Genomic DNA, 18,283 nt, shown 5'->3' on the forward strand with positions numbered 1-18,283 from the left:
TTTATATACCAATGATTACTATGGGAATAATATAGAGCTACAAATAAACAAAATACAAAATTAACAAATAAAAAAGATATCACTTACACCACCTTTAAATTGACACTCATTTGATGGTGTATGATGAAATGACACACAATAAAACAAAATAAAATAAAAGACGTATAACTCCAGAGTGACCCAGGACCCCAACAGCAGTGGTGAAAAGTAACTAAGTACATGTACTGTAAGTACAGTTTTGAGGTATTTTTTACTTTACTGGAGTATTTCCAATGTTCAATACTTTTACTTTTACTCCACTACATCTCAGAGGCAAATATTATTTTACTCCACAGCAATTATATGAAATCGTGAGTTTATTGTTTCTTTGTAGGTTTTGATTTTTAGAAAATATGCATCAACCACTTCAGCCCTACAGTATATATACTTCGGCTATATGAAAATAGCCAATCTACAAGCTCACAACGCGTCGCGATGCGACACGTTGCAAGCTTGTAGATCTGCTATTTTCAAAAGATTTCCATACATTTTGAAAACTTGTGAATTGGGATATTCTGCGTAATGAGTACTTTTACTTTTTGTACTTTAAGTATATTTTGAGGCCAATACTTTTGTACTTTTACTCAAAGTAAATTTTGAATACCAGACAGTATTTCTACATTGTGGAATTGATACTTTTACTTAAGTAAAACATCTCAGTACTTCTTCCACCACTACCCAACAGCCATGGGAGCTTACTGTTCTCCTACAGACTCCTATAGCCTGACGCTTTAGCCCTCTTTCACTGAGAACTATAATCCCACAGCATCTGGTTTCCATGAGCTGTCACACTGACTGTCCCCAGGATCGTGCCGTATCACGTTTTCCACCCTCTCTACTGTATTCTTGGGTACAAACAGACCGGCGTACGCGGCGGCGCTACAGCCGCCACTTCCTGCGTTGGGACACGTCTCTCAGCAGCCCTTTTGTTTTTCCTCCTCTGTGTCCGAGGAGGGACATTTGTTCAGGTGCTCGCGCTCCTCTCTCTCTCTCGCTCTCTTACTCTTTCTCTCTCGCCGCCTTCCGGAACGGCGCCGGTTAGCGCTCGTTTTGTTGCTTCGAGGCCTGGCGGCGGCGGCGGCGGTCCGGCCCGCTGCGGGACAAGAGGGCCGCGTCCCGGAGCCTGGCGGACATGCTGGCCACAGATCTGGTGGTGGACAAAAAAAAACCCCCAAACATACAGGTAAGCGACAAACAGAAACAGAACCCTCTTTGTTGAAGTTTTATTCAGTGCAAGGTTTCCCAAAACTTTTCAGGCCGCGACCCCCAAAATAATCATATAAAATCATATGTAAATTGTACTGGGGAACCCCCACCCTGACAAGCACTTGGAATTGGAGGCATTACATTTAGTTTGACAGATAAATATTACATAATATCCGAACAGCTATATTTCACAATGTTTGCCTCTTTCTTACGTAATATTTGACAATTTGGCCAATTTGGTATTAAAAAGGTCTTTAAAGTCATTAAATTGTCACTTAAGAAATGTGCAGATGCCCTGTATACACTTATACTGTAGGTTTGTTTGTTTTGCTGTTTGGTGAGAAAACAATGTTGCACATTAAGCTAATCATCTGGGGACCCCACAAAATAATTTGGGGACCCCCTGAGGGTCCCGACCCTCAGTTTGAGAACCACTGATTTAGTGAGATGTATGTATGTACAGTACATGTATACATTAAACATGTGGCTTTGGCCCATACAGATACAGTAGGGTAACCTCTTTTGGTGCAACATACAACCTTTGACTGATAGAACCAGCTGCCTAAACTAAGCTGAAGAACCAGTAGTGAACATCTATAAAAACCCCATACTGTACTTCATTGTATGTCAAATACAACAACGCATGTACCCGATGCAATGCGCGCATCACGTTGCAAGCTTGTGGATCTGCTATATTCGTAGAATGTTTGCCTATTTTCACCAAATGTTGGCAAAACGTTTGCCTATTTGTGAATAATGTTGGCCTATGATGACATGGCCATTCCCACTATAGGGTCCATGTGGTTCTAACAGGTTCTTTGTATGACAGCGGTGCTGTATAGCAGCACCTCAACCACCCCAAAGAACCAATATATTTGTGTGTGTATTCGTGGGTTTCAAAACCTTACCTGAGGATACTGAGCACGTTGGTTTGAGGCATGTTGGAGGCGTTCTTTGGTGAAGGCATGTCAGGGCTGAAATAACAGAGTCATAGAGTTTAGAGGATATCACTGAACTGAACTGTAATGAACTGAACTGAAGATGTCTTCAGAACCCTTTTATATCAGTCTAACTACACTTTAATTTTTGTATTGGCACGATAACAGAAAAGGTGTTGCATCTCCTTGGAACAATATGACCCACAACCTGCCGTCAAGGAATTTATAGTTATATGTTGTCTTATATTTTTGCCAACCTAAAACATTCTTAACTTTACACGCTCACAAAAGATTTTATTGTAACCTGTGGATTACACATGTTTTATATCATTTCTCAAAATGTTTTTAAAAATGTCAACTGTGGTCTCTGTAGTGTGCCTCACGTGGCGCGTCACTCCCTCCAGCCATGGTGATATTGTTTGTTTACGTGTCGTCTCCTGGAGACATGAATCCCTGACTCAGGCTTTTAGTCCTATCAAACTCCTACTCACTTCAGCCCTCAGCCAATCAAAACACTCTGATGAGAGGGTACTACTGAACACACATCAGAGCTACACGCATCAGAGCTAATGATAGCATCTCAACTCTTCTCTGACCCCTGTGTGTGCCATGGACGGCACCACGCCTCACACACACTCCATAAAGAGCTGTGTGTGGACCCTGCCCTCGTAAACATAATGCAGACCGATGCCAAGTGTCACCAAGGGTCACCAAGTGTCTGAGCTGTCACACTCAAAGTTATACTTTTTTTTTGCACGACCTCAATGGATAAGGATTTCCTCTGTCTGTCTGTGTGTCTGTCTGTCTGTCTGTCTGTCTGTCTGTCTGTCTGTCTGTCTGTCTGTCTGTCTGTCTGTCTGTGTGTCTGTCTGTGTGTCTGTCTGTCTGTCTGGGGTAGTCGGGCTCCCAACTCACCTGTTGTGGCAGAAGCTGGCACAGCTGTGATCAGCAGAGTTGGCACACACACAGCGACCTGTAGATCTACGGCGCCGGGACAGGGCACTGCCCAGACCATAAATCGTTGTCTTGCTGCACACAGAGAGAGAGAGAGAGAGAGAGAGAGAGAGAGAGAGAGAGGGGGGGAAACACAAATTCAATATCAAGTACTGTTGATAAGTTTCTCTGATGATGTTCTGCCAGCCAATAATCAATAAGATGAATACAATATTCCTTTTAGACTTGTTTATTACCAGCTGGGATCATTCAGTGTTAACACAAACACAAAATAGTGGAAGAAGTACTGGTCACACTATTATGGCCGGATTCTACCGCTCATCCAAAAAGGAATCCCCCTTGACCAGAGGGAGCTATTAGTCTTATGCAGGGCTACTCCATTACATACATGACCTCGGGCAGGGCTACTCCTAGGGCCACACCTATACTCTTTTAATCGTTCCATTGAAAACAGATAATATTCTGCTTTGTTTGTTTAAACTTTGTTCTTTGATATGATGACGCGCTGGAAGATTAATTATACAGTAACAATGATACAGTGTCAGTGCAGATAGCATGATGAGTTCCATACTGATAACCTATGGTTTATATCAAACATCCTGTTAGGTACATTACATACAGTAACAGAACACAGCGAAGTGGATGTGTACACAGCTGTATGTATGCTCATCAAATTTTACTTCAGTGCATGTGTGCTTTAACACATTATGCGTGTGTTGTGTGTATGTGCATGCATGCGTGTGTCTTTGTGTGTCACTGTATGAATTTATAACTCTGAGAGTGTGCAAATGGAACCTTGAACATGGTTCCATTTGCACTCTCTCAGAGTCGCACGTGCTTGTATTTGTGCTGCTGACCTTTTTATACTTTTGACGGATCATGTACAAATATTATTACTTTTCAGGATTCAAATTAAAAAGCATCATAAGTAGCAGATCCACAAGCTCGAAACGCCGCGAAGATGCTTTTGTGTGACACTGTAGTATGATCAAGTAGGGCGTTAATTTACGAAAATAAAAGAATATGGAGATAAGAGGTTTCAGCCCCGATAGCGACAATATGGTCATGTTTGAATATTATGTGTGTTTTTCTTTGTCAATTAAAGCATCAATCAAAACTCAATCAAACCTTGGAGTGTTGACCCAGATGATGTCCAGGTGACAGAAGTAGTGACACTCAGAGTCCAGCTGGTTGCTGCAGGAGCAGCGCTTGGTCCTGACCCGGTGAGGAGGGACCACAGCGTCACTGGCCTCCACGTCTGTCTGCTCCGTCAGAGGAAGAGCCAAACCTGCCACCGGAAAACAAAACAGAACAAGACAAGTTGATTCAGCTGTTCCATTCATACTGTCACATCAGAGCCGTCTGGGAGAAACGCGGGGCCCTGTGCGAAGTCGCGCGCGCGATTTCTTCGCGGTTTTGGGCGGATATTTCCGAGTTTTTGGTGGTTATTTGCGGTTATTTATTTTTATAACTCTTAATAAATGTGATTCTGTTCACAAAAAAAAAAAAAAATTATGTGGGGCTCCCCCAAGTGCGGGCCCCTGTGCGGCCGCACCGCTCGCACTACCCTTCCTGCGGCCCTGTGTCACATGGCATGCTTTATCATACAGCAGGGGTTTTGAACTAGTTGTGAAGCAGGGACCACCACCACCCTGACTAAAGAATCAACCTGGGGACCACTGTTGTGTTGGGTGGGGATAGGGGCTATAAGATTAGCTATTTTTGGAAACACTTGATATGCATTCCATGCATCCCACATTTTCTCAACCAACGGCCCATGGACTACTAGTGGTCCATGGCGTAATTAAGGCCTGCAGGTGCATGGGAACATGTTCTACAAAACAAATAAATAAAATACCTTTTTTAAATGTATCAAAAAATATATCAAGCCCTTAACAGTAATATTTCAACTGAAATATGCAAGTGGTCCAGAGCTCAAAAAAGGTTGAGAACCACTGATCTATTCCTATCCCACGGTTACCCTTATTCTGTACTTTATCCATGTTAAACTCATGTTAACTGATATACTGATAACTGTAACTCATTTATGACCGAGCAGACACATGCGATCACATGGGCACATTTCCTAATAATGATGACTCAACCAGACAATCCGGTGCATTTCCCCCTTTTGATATATTTGCTCCCTTTTTCTGTGGAATTTCTTGACCTCCAACTTCCCAGTAAAAGACCACATTGACACACCATCAGAGATCATTCAGGTCATGTGTTTCTCAACTAGTGGAACAAATAAAAAATCTTCACTTTCCTACATTACTACATGCATGGTCAGGGACCACATGCAATACCTTCACGGACCACCAGTGGTCCACGGACCACCAGTTGAAAACCTCTGCCATACAGTGAAAAGAAATTGATATGAAATGGATTAAAATAGATTCACCCCTTCGGGTGGTGGAGAGTGACACTTGGTGCATCCAATTTATACATTTTCAGAGAGTACAAAAAATATATCACTTTCACTTCTTTAAAAAAAGAATCTGAATTAAATTAAGTTAAAAGGCCCTGAATTATTACTAGTTTTCTTTCGTGAAATTCTGACTTTATATCACAGAATTCTGAGTCGTTCTCAGCCCCCCCCCCCCCCCCCCCCACACACACACACACACACAACTGTAAATTCAGTTTTCTTCTTGCAGTTGCAACTTCTGAGCCTTTTTCTTTTCTCCTAATTGCTTAATTAACAGAAGAGATATAAAGGGTCATCCACAGGCCCAGTGAGTGAAGCTTGATTTATGAGTTTGATTGTTCCTTCAACCATCATGTCAAACTAAAAAGTCTTGTAAATAGGTGCCAGTCAAACATTTGAGTGTTCCCTCTAAATACATTGGCTGACAAAGTGAAGGGCAAACACTGTCATGCTCCCACAAGCCCACATGGTCATAGAGCTGGAGGTCCTATAGACAGAGCAGAGACCAGACCAGGAGCATAGCAGCTCACTCTGGTCAAAACATCAGAGAAAAATCATCTCCAAGAAAAAAGATCAAATGTTATGCAACAGGTTATAGATCTAGTGATAGCTACAGCTATTTATCATTGTAGTTCTTATGCAATGTTGACTAGAATTTGTTAAATTTTTAAAAGGAAGGCGAAGAAAAGGACTTGCTGAAACATGCATCTATATAGAAGACAGTTATTGCTTTGTGCGCCTGAGTGTGACTGAGTGTAATGCTGCACTAAGTGATTAATTAATTGTGTACATTGCTCCCTTCACCAAAAAAGCATATCAATTGGTTTGAAGTTTAGGAATGACGTTTTTTCAAACTTCATTCTTCTTACCATGGTTGAGCAACAAGTTAACAACTAAAGTGTCAGATGAACTAATTGATGTAATGCAGACTACTCCAAATTGAAGGTCAAAGTTCATTTGTCTCTGGGGGAGAAATTTGTTTTGGAGTAAAAAGGCAAAATATGCAGTACCTACTACCAACACACATGGACAGGACATTAACAAAACACATGGCCTACATGGGCCAATTATAATACCAGCATCATTACAAAATCCTCCTTACACATTGCATGTATAGCTGCGATCTATCTTAATACTGCAGTGCATGATGCAGCTGAATCTGTTTTTTTCTGGGAGTAAAACAAACAAACAAAAAAGCATCATCAGCACTCACCATCATGCAGGGAAGCCCACAGAGTGATGAGCAGGAGGAGTCCGGAGTGAGAGGACATGGTTAATAATGTTAACAGCTGTCTGTCTGTGTGCACAGTGTTATCCTTTAAGAGTCCAGTGGGAGCTATAGAGCAGCTATAATACAACACTGTTGTGTTAGTCTGCAGGTGGATGAGCCTCTTCTCCTCTCCATGCACTACTTTATACCCAACCTCCCAGCCATGATGTCACACTGGAGGCCCCGCCCCCCATGCAAAGCCTGGTCTCTGCTACAACTTTCAGTTATACAACCCCAGGCTGTTTGACTAGCCCAAACATTCCAGGAATCTTTGCCATTTCATTGTACTCTACAGTACACCCCCTCCTCCTCCTCCTCCTCCTCCTCCTCCTCCTCCTCCCCCTCCTTTCCAACCACCCCTCCTCTTTTCCCTATTCCCCCTCTCCTCTCCTCCCCTCCTATCCAGTAGTGGAAAAAGTACTACATTTTTTTTTACTTAAGTAAAAGTACCAATGCTGCAATGTAGAAGCACTTTGTTACATAAGTAAAAGTCTGGTATTCAAAATACTTACTATAATAATATTAAATAATTACTTGAGTAAAAGTACAAAAGTATTGGTATCATAATGTACTTAAAGTACCAAAAGTAGAAAGTACTCATTATGCAGAATGTCCCATTTTACAAAATGCATAAAATGTATACAAATCTTTTGAAAATAGATATCAGAGACAATGCGTTGTGATGCGACACATTGTGAGCTTGTAGATTGGCTATTTTCAAATGGCCCAAATGGCCTAAATGTATATGGTAACTAGTAACTAAAGTAGTACAAATAATTGTTGTGGAGTAAAAAGCACAATATTTGCCTCTGAGATGTAGAGGAATAGAAGTAAAAGTATTGAAAATTGGAAATACTGAAAAGATACCTCAAAATTGTAATTAAGTACAGTACTTGAGTAAATGTACTCAGTTACTTTACACCACTGCTCTTTTCCCTATTCCCCCTCTCCTCCCCTCCTATCTATCAGCCCGCCGCAGGCTGTGCCTGCCCGCCTGGGACCCAGCAGCACACAGTATACAGGGAAGAGGTTTTTCACTTATCGACTGCCACATGCGGTGGTGGAAAGTAACTGAGTACATGTACTCAAATACTGTATTTAAAGTAAGATTTTGAGGTACTTTTCATTTTATTTGAATATGTTCATTTTTCTTAACTATATACTTCTACTCCATCCACTATACATCTCAGAGGCATTTTTCATTGATTGATTGAATACTTTATTAACAGTTTGCAAAAAAAGCAAATAAAGTACAGTTCAATACAAAAGGATGCTAAAAGGATTAAACCCAAGAAAGCACTATGGCTTGTTTCCATTGAGGTCCTCCTGTACTTTTTTACTGCACTATAATTATTTGAAAACTTTAAAGTTACTTTGTATTTAAAGCTGCACTATGTAACTTTCCTCTTCGGCCCCGGGTTTGAACCCGGTTTCCTGCGCAAGTGCTGACGTTTTTACCATTGAGCTAATAGAGCCTGCCTGCTTGCTCAGGGGATGAATTGAATCTTGGCCCTCAGGTCAAAATTCGTTGTCAGATCCTGTGTCTAGGGGAGATGTGACCTTTGACACGATCTAAATGTCTCAATAGAAGAGCAGGGAGACACAATACAACCATAAGTTATAATGTATGAATATACTCTACCATACATATTGTATAAGTTATATTGTATTAACATACTCTACCATGCAGATTGTATACGTTATATTGTATTAACATACTCTACCATGCAGATTGTACACGTTATATTGTATTAACATACTCTACCATACATATTCTATACGTTATATTGTATTAACATACTCTATCATACATATTGGACAAAATGCCATTTTATTCATAAAAGAAATGATTACATAGTGCCGCTTTAATATTATATTATATTTTATATTTTATACAGTACTTCGGCTATTCGAAAATAGCCCACAAACGTGTCACGACGCAAACACGTTGTGAGCTTGAAGATCTGCCACCTTGGAAATAGTTTGACACATTTTGAAAACTTAAATTCTGCATCATGAGCACTTTCACTTTTGGTCTCTGTCGGATGGAAACCTCATTTGAAATGAGTTTTAAAATGAGCGTAAAATGAGTGTAAAATGGGCATAATCTTCTTCAAATATTTTACCATTTGAAAGCTTACATTCCGTGTCTTCTATTGAGTCACATTATGTCTCAAATTGTTATTTTGATGCCTATATGCTTTTGTTACTTCACTTATGTAACAAATCTGAGTACGTCTTCCTGGTGGAACTCTAGTCCAGCAGACTATCAACCTCCAACACAGTAAAGCCCTGCAGGCTGTGCCTGCCTGCCTGGGATCCAGAGCACACTGTACAGGGGAGAAGAGGTTCACTGATGGACTGTCTGTCACCCTCCATGTGTATAACGTTTATCGTTGCTGTCGGGGCAGAAACCTCTTATCTCCGTATTCTAACTTTCTGTGTTTTTTACTTGATTATACTACTGCGTCACACAAAAGCATCAAAAGTAGCAGATCTACAAGCTCGAAACGCGGCGCGAAGCGACGCGTTTCGAGCTTGTAGATCTGCTACTTTTGATGCTTTTGAATTTGAATCCTGAAAAGTGTTAACATTTGTACATGATCTGTCAAAAGGATAAAAAGGTTTTAGCTTGTAGATCTGCTACTTTTGCTTATTTATTTTTTTATCCTGAAAAGTAACAGTTTTGGACATATGAGGTTTCCACGCGACAGAGACGATATCCTAAGGCATTTTACTGTATGTCTGTGACTGCTGTCAGTGTTCGAGTGATGAATGACGATGGGTTCATTCTTCCTCTAACTATGATATCGTTGCTGTCGGGTGGAAACCTTGTATGTCCAAAACACTTTGCTCTTTATTATTATCATTATTTAAAAAAAAGTGAATTCGTGAAAATAGCTGATCTACAAGCAAACAACGCGTCACGATGTGACGCGTTGTTCGCTTGTAGATCTGCTATTTTGTTGTCTTGTATGATGAACTACGTCATTAATTTTACGAAACAAAAACATCAAAAACTTTTAAATATGGCAGATACGAGGTTTCTGCCCGACAGCGACAATAATATGAATGAAGCCTGAAGGGGCTTTGGAGAGATGGAGGGATGGAGAAACCGAGCATGGGGGGAAAGAGGAGAGAGAGATGGATGCTGATTGGCTGATTTGAATATGCTCTGATAAGGCCTGACAGGGGAAGACCAGGCAGTGAATGAATGGGGGGGGACCCTGGAAACTGTGACCGGAGGGGACGTGCCATGATGACTTAATGCTATGGTTGCCATACTTACTTTACACTTTTTCCCAATTATATCTAGACTAAACCTTCCATCCTTTATTTGTCAACGTCTCAGTAAAGACAAGGACCTTCATCAGGACATGTTCTGGAAAGTTCTTATCTGAGGGGATTTATTCTGTTGCTCTTATCTCTTCTGTTTGTACCCTTTTAGTAATGTTTATATGTGCTCTTTTTGTAATGTTGCTTGTTTTCTGTATGGGGACTACAGATAGAAATTGGCATTCTTGCTAAATCCGGTGTATTTACATTGCATTGTATGTGTGGTGTGCATTAATATACTGTCCCTCCCAAATAAACGTATAAATAAAAATAAAAATAATTCAGCACCACAAACATTTCTTGAGTTTTGTCGATGTCTCCATCCTAACAAAAAGTGGCCCGATAAAACAAAACAAAACAAAGTTTTGTTTGAGTTTTAAATGGACCTAAATGACTGAGTTCTTGATACAGGAACCCTTGAGTAGAAAATATTTTTCCAAATGTGTTTTATGGTTGCTTTCTCTTTGCTTTTATTTTGATTTATTTTTTGCTTTTGTAAATATTGAAAAAAGGGTTGTGTATGTTTTGAACACCACAAATGTTATAATGAACCTTTATTGTCTCTGAAGATTTGATTACCAAGAGGAAACCTTTTCAAATAAACATTTAATAGTTGTAATAGTTTTTGTTTTGTTTACTCTTTGCTGCTCTAACACCCAGAGGGTGACAAACTGAACAAATAACATTCAAAACAAAGTGAAAAACATGAACTAAACATTGGTCTTTCAGTGGCAACAGTTACATAGTCAGTCACTGTATGACTAAAACGGCTGTCTTTTTATGAACAACACGTACATATTTAAGGCTGAATAGTGTAAAAGTAGAATGATTCTAGGTTTCTTTTGTATTGTTCTTATTGCACTTTTAATGTATACTATTTAATGACCTATTCCATTAAGGAAAGGATTCCAAGTAAGCCTGCTGGCTTCTTCCTTTTCTTGCACAATAACTTGTTTTCTTTAGATATATGTATTGTTTCTACACCTGAATACTGCTTTGAAAACTGACAAGTCTGACCCCAAATCTGACCTTGTGACGTCACTCCCCATTACCTGCCAGTCAACTCAGAAAACTCACCTCTTCAGACCTAACCCTCATAATTTCTCATTCCCTTCTTGTCACCTGTGTTCATAGATGCTAGTTATACTGTGCAGAATCTATGTTGGGTACTTGTTCATATTATGTCATGTTATCTTTGATTTAAGCTTGACCACAAATGTGAAGAATGTAATTTAGATACAGCATGCAGTTTAGACCAACACTTTCTCACTCTCAACTCATCAAATAGGGCTGTTTGGACACAATTTGGTCACATTCTGACACACTTATAGTACAATATATAATCCCACACAGCGTCATAATTTACCCCTTCATCTAAATATGACACCAGGATCTTTCTATATTGACTCAATATACATAATTATATTGTTCTACCCCGGGCATCTAGATCATGATGTGGAATTTCTACAGACAAGGATTGGGGCACCGCAGGCGTTGAAATGGAGATGCTAGCGGGTATCAGTGACAATGGTTTAGACAGTCGTTCGGGATAAGAGCATCTTCTAAATCCCTAAATCCTTCTAAATCCTTTGCTATTAGGCCACACAACCTTTCCTCTAAAACCGCTGCCCTTCTCGTGTACAAATGATGTCTCTATCACTGGCCCACGTATTGTCTCAGCCAGGGCACAAATCATCCAGGCCCACTGGCAAAAAGACTGACACGTTGATCTGCCTCCATTTCCATACTCATCATTACCTAATTTCCTTATCAGACGATTGATTCCTCCACCTGTCAGCTCAGGCTGAATAGCTGCCATGAAGATACAGCCGCAGCGCTGTGATAGCATCATGTTTTTGCTGATCAGGAGTGTATTGGGAGATTAGCGGTCGTTCTCATTTACATGAGCGAAGGCTTCCATTTGGCTATCAGGAAGGGCTGGGTGCATGGCTACTGTGTCCAGTCACCGGGCAACATGGGGGTCAGACGTGTCCCCGGGCTGCCGCTGCCCCCGGGCAGGGGAAGAAACATGACAAGTTTATCTGTGTGTGTGGGCTAGTGTCAACCATAATGGAAGTATGCAATTACTGCAACCATACTTTTGACAAAGGCGTCGTTTGACAGAAGCGCACCAAGAACTGTGTGGCTGAACGGTTAACAAACTCCTTCTTTGACAGTGGAATGGACTGAAAAATAATGTGCTTAAAGGGAAAGAACACTTTGGTAGAGGTTTGGGTTGTGTAGTTACCTTGCCATGATGTAACTCCAAAGGTGGACAAGAAATCAAAATAATTGCTCCATTGATTAGAAACGGACAATATAGAACATCACAAAACCCAGCACTGTTTATTTATATATATATATAAATAAAAAAATGTCAACTTCCTGTTAGTAAAATGAATAGGAAGTTATATATATATATATATATATATATATATATATATATATATATAACTTCCTATTCATTTTACTAACAGGAAGTTGACATTTTTATGTAAAAAAATAAAAAAAGTACTGGGTTTGGTGATGTTCTATATTGTCTGAATCAGCTTCGTTTGCATTGGTTTACGTACAGTATTTAGAGTGACTTTGAGAGCTGTTTCACCGTACAATGTTGTTAGTCAATGAGGAGCACATTTTGTATTATCTAATCTAATCAATGGAGCCATTATTTTTTATGTCTCGTCCACCTTTGGAGTTACATCATGGCAAGGTAACTACACAACCCAAACCTCTACCAAAGTGTTCTTGCCCGTTAACAATTAAATGAACAGTTAATACAGCATTATAAACCATACAATTATAGATAATTATAGACAAGTATCGATAGATACAGAAATAAACTATGCTCGCTCGCAGACGTGCAAGCACGCACGCACGCACGCACGCACGCACGCACGCACGCACGCACGCACGCACGCACGCACGCACGCACGCACATACACACACACATACGCACACGCACACGCACACGCACACGCACACGCACGCACACGCACACGCACACGCACACGCACACACACACACACACACGCACACACACACACACACACACACACACACAAAGAACTATTCATTTATCAGAATCAACTTAGTCACATCACAGTTTTTTTAAGGTGTAAAGAAGTGGGTTCCTTTTTTTCTGTGCATGCTCCATCATTTTGTAGTTTGGTGAGAACAGTTCACCAGTCTAACAACCTCAATAGAAACTGCAACTGAGCAGTGGTGGAAGAAGTACTCAGACAGTTCATGGGCCGGGTGATTGGGGTCAAGGTCATAATAGTTTTGGATTTCTCATTTTAGTTTAGTTTTAGTTTGTTTTGAATATTTCTAATTCAGTTAGTTTTAATTAGTTTTGAGAGCAGATGTGCTAGTTTTTATTAGTTTTTATTTTTGAAAAAGCTAATAGTTTTAATGTTAGTTTTAGTTTTTTATACTTTGAGTTATTTGTCAAGTGTAGGATTGAAAAGGTAATGTAATCACTTACGGATGAACCGTCCACAAACGAAAACTATGGGCATTTTGTCTATAATTGTCTCCGCCAGGCCAAAAGGCATGGCAAGAGAGTATGCTTTGCACCCTGTCCGTCCGTTAGCAGCTAATCTCCGGCACCATGGACCCAAATTTTTCACATGGGCCTGTTATAGCACCACCAGGAGGCCGATTTGTGCAAAACCCATTTTTTAAATATTACTCCTACAGATTTTATCCAAACGTCATGCAAATCGGTACACAGTATCTCTATAGTCATGTGATCAACACAGATCTCTCCGATTTTCCATATTCCATCCTCATTGGCTAAGGTTGGCTTCCAAAGTTTGCAGGATTGGTAAGTTTTGAACAAAATGCCTCAAATCATGAACACAGCATGCAATTTCCGTGATATTTCACACGCACATTCCCACTAGGCCGAGGAAGAAATGCCACCCTTTTCACATTGGCCTGTTATAGCGCCACCAGCAGGTCTAATTTAGCAAAACACATTTTCGGAACAAAATGCCTCAAATGATGAATGCAGTGTCCGATTGCTGTGAAAGGCCTAAGAATAAATGGCACCCTTTTCACATTGGCCTATTATAGCGCCACCAGGAGGCTACAATAACGTACCTGACCTGGCGGAGACCTGTGCTCCAAGGAGCACTTTTTCTAGTTTCAGTTTGTTTTAGTTAGTTTTCGTAAAAATAATTTATTGTGGAAATTGAAATTGAAATTGAAAACGGAAAATGTTTTTTCAATTTTAGTTTTCGTTAAAGGGATATTTCACTTAAGCCCCCCAGACAGTTTTTAAGTTGCTTGATTCAGTATTTAGATATTTGATATTCATTTTATCAGACACGCCCCCTTCCTATACAAACCCATTATAACTTCAAACTCAATTTAAAAAAAAAACACCCGTCCTTGGTTTTGGTGACTCATCCTGCCCTCCTAATACGCGAGGGGCCGTGTTTTTAGACTACTTTTTTCATTAAAAAAAAAAATTGGATTTAATTTTTTTCATTTTCCAAAAACAATATTAAAAATAAATGAAAAAAGTAATTGAAAAAACATGGTCTCCTCACGTATTAGAAGGACAATATCAGTCACCAGAACCAAGGATGGGTGTTTCTGATGAATCTATCATGGCTAAAATGGAGTTTCAAGTTACAATAGGTTTGTATAGGAAGGGGGCGTGTCTGATAAAATGAATATCAAATATCAAAATACTGAATCAAGCAACTTAAAACCTGTCCGGTGTTTTCCCAAAAGCCGTAAATGATAAAATGACCCAATTTTGTTTTAAAAGTTAAATATCCCGTTAACTAATAACCTCCATAATGCGAGCCATGCTGCTCCTGCACCTGCTGCCAGTGGTGGGAAAAGTACTCAGATGTTTTACTTAAGTAAAAGTATCAATACTGCAATGTAGAAGTACTCTGTTACAAATAAAAGTCTGGAATTCAAAATTTACCTGAGTAAAAGTACAAAAGTATTGGTATCAAAATGTACTTAAAGTACCAAAAGTAAAAGTACTAAAATGTTTGAAAATAGCAGATCTACAAGCTCACAACGCGTCGCGATGCGACGCGTTGTGAGCTTGTAGATCGGCTATACAGTATGTATAAAATAGGGCTAAAGTGGTTACTCTATGTTTTATAATGTAATCATTTATATCTTAAACATAACTAGTAACTAAAGTTTCCAAATAATTGTAGTGGAGTAAAAGTACAATATTTGCCTCTAGTGGAGTAGAAATAAAAGTACAGAAAATGGGAAATACTCCCGTAACGTAAAATATACCTCAAAAGTGTACTTAACAGTACTTGAGTAAATGTACTTAGTTACTTTACACCACTGGCTGCTGCCTCAATGGAAGGAAGACCGCTGTGGGTGGGGGATCTTCTGGGCGGTGTTCACCAGCCTCTGCAAAGCCTTCCTGTCAGCAGCAGAGCATGTTCCTAAGCCTGGTGGTGATGGAGGGTGTCCATCACATACACCTGTAGAAAGCCTCCAGCACTGACGTTGAGGTCAGCTTGCCTCAGCTTCCTGAGGAAATAAAAAGGCAGCTGGTGGGCCTTCTTTATGGGGCAGAGCGGTGGCGGCCATTTTGTGGTGCCACCGAATGAAATCCCATTAATTTTTTCGCATAGAGATTTCAGAAAATATTTATATACACTATTTTAAGCATGGAGCCATGTTCTCCCCGTGTCTCTCAGGGTAGTTAATACCCTCACAAAAACATGCAGTAATCCTGGTCGCTATACCGCCTCCCCCATGACAGCCGGGGCGCCTGATGGAGGAAAAGAGAACTAGTGGGAATAACGTGTTCCTTCCACGCGCTACGTCCAACCAGGGAAACTCCCCCCTGTCAGGTGACAAGAGGGTCAGTTGGCTCTCATGCATTGAAGGAGGCATGAGCTCGGCCCTCGGATAAAAAAAATATAAGACAAATCTGTAGCCATTCAGGCTCCTGTGGTGAATCATGTCCATAAAACCTTTGATTATAATTATATTATATACAATATTTAATAATACCCTTTATTTTGCGGTTTTCAAATATTTTTGGACACAGATTCAAATGTTTTATGGTCATAGTTCGCCAGGAGCCTGGATGGCTTGGTTCCAGGTTTAAAATCATTTATATACATATTTTACATCAATAACTACGTCATGCAGGCATATTGGGAAGCTGCACTAGCTGACCAAGCAAACATCATGTGGAGCAACGAATGGCGGAGTACAAACAATAAAACTCTCCAGATAAGACAATTGGCAGAATTCAATTTAAAAATATTACATGGAATTCTTCCAAACACGTCAAACTTGTATAAATGGAAGCTCTATGTGCTATAATTTTTTTTGCAAAAGAGGATACAGAATATATGTTTGTTTCATGTCAATGTCTGGGTAACTTTTGGAACCATGTTTCTGCTCTTATGTCTCAGTTTAATGTCACATTTACAGTAGCACTGTCAAATATCATTTTGGGTCTTAACACAACCTATAGGCCTAGTGACAGATATAGTGTACAATAAATTTGACATTCACAATAGCAAAACTGTCCGTCTTTAAAATGTGGATGAGATACAATGATGACCACCAAAGCTTTTGTAAAGTAGACAGGGTGTCTGTCTTTCTTTCAGAGTTGAAGTTAAGAATTAAAATGGATCTTTGGGCAAAGCTATTGTGGCTGTTGGATTAAAACGCATAAATGGAATGCAATTGTTTTTCTCTCTGTATGTATAATCCTTTCTCTCTGTACAACCCATTTGTGTATATACGTATATGTGATGTGATGTGTTTCTGCATTCTTTTCTATATGGTGTCTTGTAATGTGTATTTTTTTAAAGGAAAAAAAGTAAGTATATATATATAAATATATATATAATATATATATATATATATATATATATATATATATATATATATATATATATATATATATATATATATATATATATATATAGCGCCTATAGGCCTACTATATTTAGCCTGAATGGCTTGGTTCCAGGCTTAAAATAATTTATATAAATATTTTCGGAAACTCTATGGGAAAAGATTATGGGGTTTTCTAGCTGTGGCACCACAAAATGGCTGCCACTGCTATGACCTAAAGCGCCTGCCTCAAGCTCCTGGTGTTAGCGCCGTATAACTCATCCTCCGATTTGACCTTGTACTGAGTACAAGGTTAAAGGAGTACAATGTACTCCTTCTCTGCTCTTCTGATGGTGCTGTGGAGGCCTGCATGGGCAGACCCCACACTACAAGGATCTGAAGGCAGCATCCAGTGTTGTAAAGTATGTATGTACTCAAGTACCGTATTTCCCATTTTCAATACTTTTACTTCTACTCCACTCTATTTTGCACGTATTGATACTTTTACTTAAGTAAAACATTTTAGTACTTTTTCCACCACTACCGGCAGGGGCAGACCCCCACACTTCCAGGATCTGAAGGCAGCATCACATGCATGTTGTAGAGCACTTACTGTACCTCGCTAATCTGTCCATGGCTGCTGGTTAAGCAGGGTTAAATCCATCAATGCAACTTGCTGATAAGGTCAGTCTCTCTGTCTGAGAACCAGTGGTGGAAAAAGTACTCACGTTTCTCACTTAAGTAAAAGCATCAATACCGCAGCGTAGAAATACTCCGTAGTCCGGAATTGAAAATATATTTGAGTAAAAGTACAAAAGTATTGGTATCAAAATGTACTTAAAGTACCAAAAGTAGAAAGTATTCATTATGCAGAACGTATCGCGACACATTATGAGCTTGTAGATCGGCTATTTTTAAATGGCTGAAATGTATAAAGGGCTGAAGTGATTAATATATGTTTTGTAATAATAATCAAAATCTACAAAGTAACAAGTAACTAAAGTTTTCATATAATTGTAGTGGAGTAAAAGTACAATATTTGCCTCTGAGATGTAGTGGAGTAGAAGTAAATGTATTGAAAATTAACTACTGTGAAGAAAGTAGAAATATCTCAAAATTGTACTCAAGTACAGTACTTGAGTAAATGTACTAAGTTACTTTACACCACTGAACAAACAGCATCAATGCAACTTGCTGATAAGGCCATGTCACTGTGTCTGAGAACTCACTGACATTATTCCCAGAGGCATCTCCCTG

The 18,283-nt window shown here is 39.6% G+C and overlaps 1 protein-coding gene across 1 annotated transcript; it reads right to left on the bottom strand.

Annotated features, from left to right (window-relative positions):
* Window positions 1–1,077: 1,077 nt before the first annotated feature.
* On the bottom strand, window positions 1,078–6,847 carry LOC308083448 (uncharacterized protein; the record flags this gene model as incomplete). Its single annotated transcript, XM_080425762.1, has 5 exons — window positions 6,782–6,847; window positions 4,266–4,425; window positions 3,099–3,212; window positions 2,154–2,219; window positions 1,078–1,186 (listed from the first exon to the last, which is right to left on the bottom strand). Exons 1-5 carry the CDS (start codon window positions 6,837–6,839, stop codon window positions 1,078–1,080), a joined length of 507 nt encoding a protein of 168 aa, XP_080281888.1. The 5' UTR covers window positions 6,840–6,847.
* Between the last annotated feature and the right edge of the window lie 11,436 nt (window positions 6,848–18,283).

Source organism: Gymnoscopelus braueri, assembly GCF_963280865.1.
Source record: "Gymnoscopelus braueri genome assembly, chromosome: 4".
NCBI classification, from domain to species: Eukaryota; Metazoa; Chordata; class Actinopteri; order Myctophiformes; family Myctophidae; genus Gymnoscopelus; species Gymnoscopelus braueri.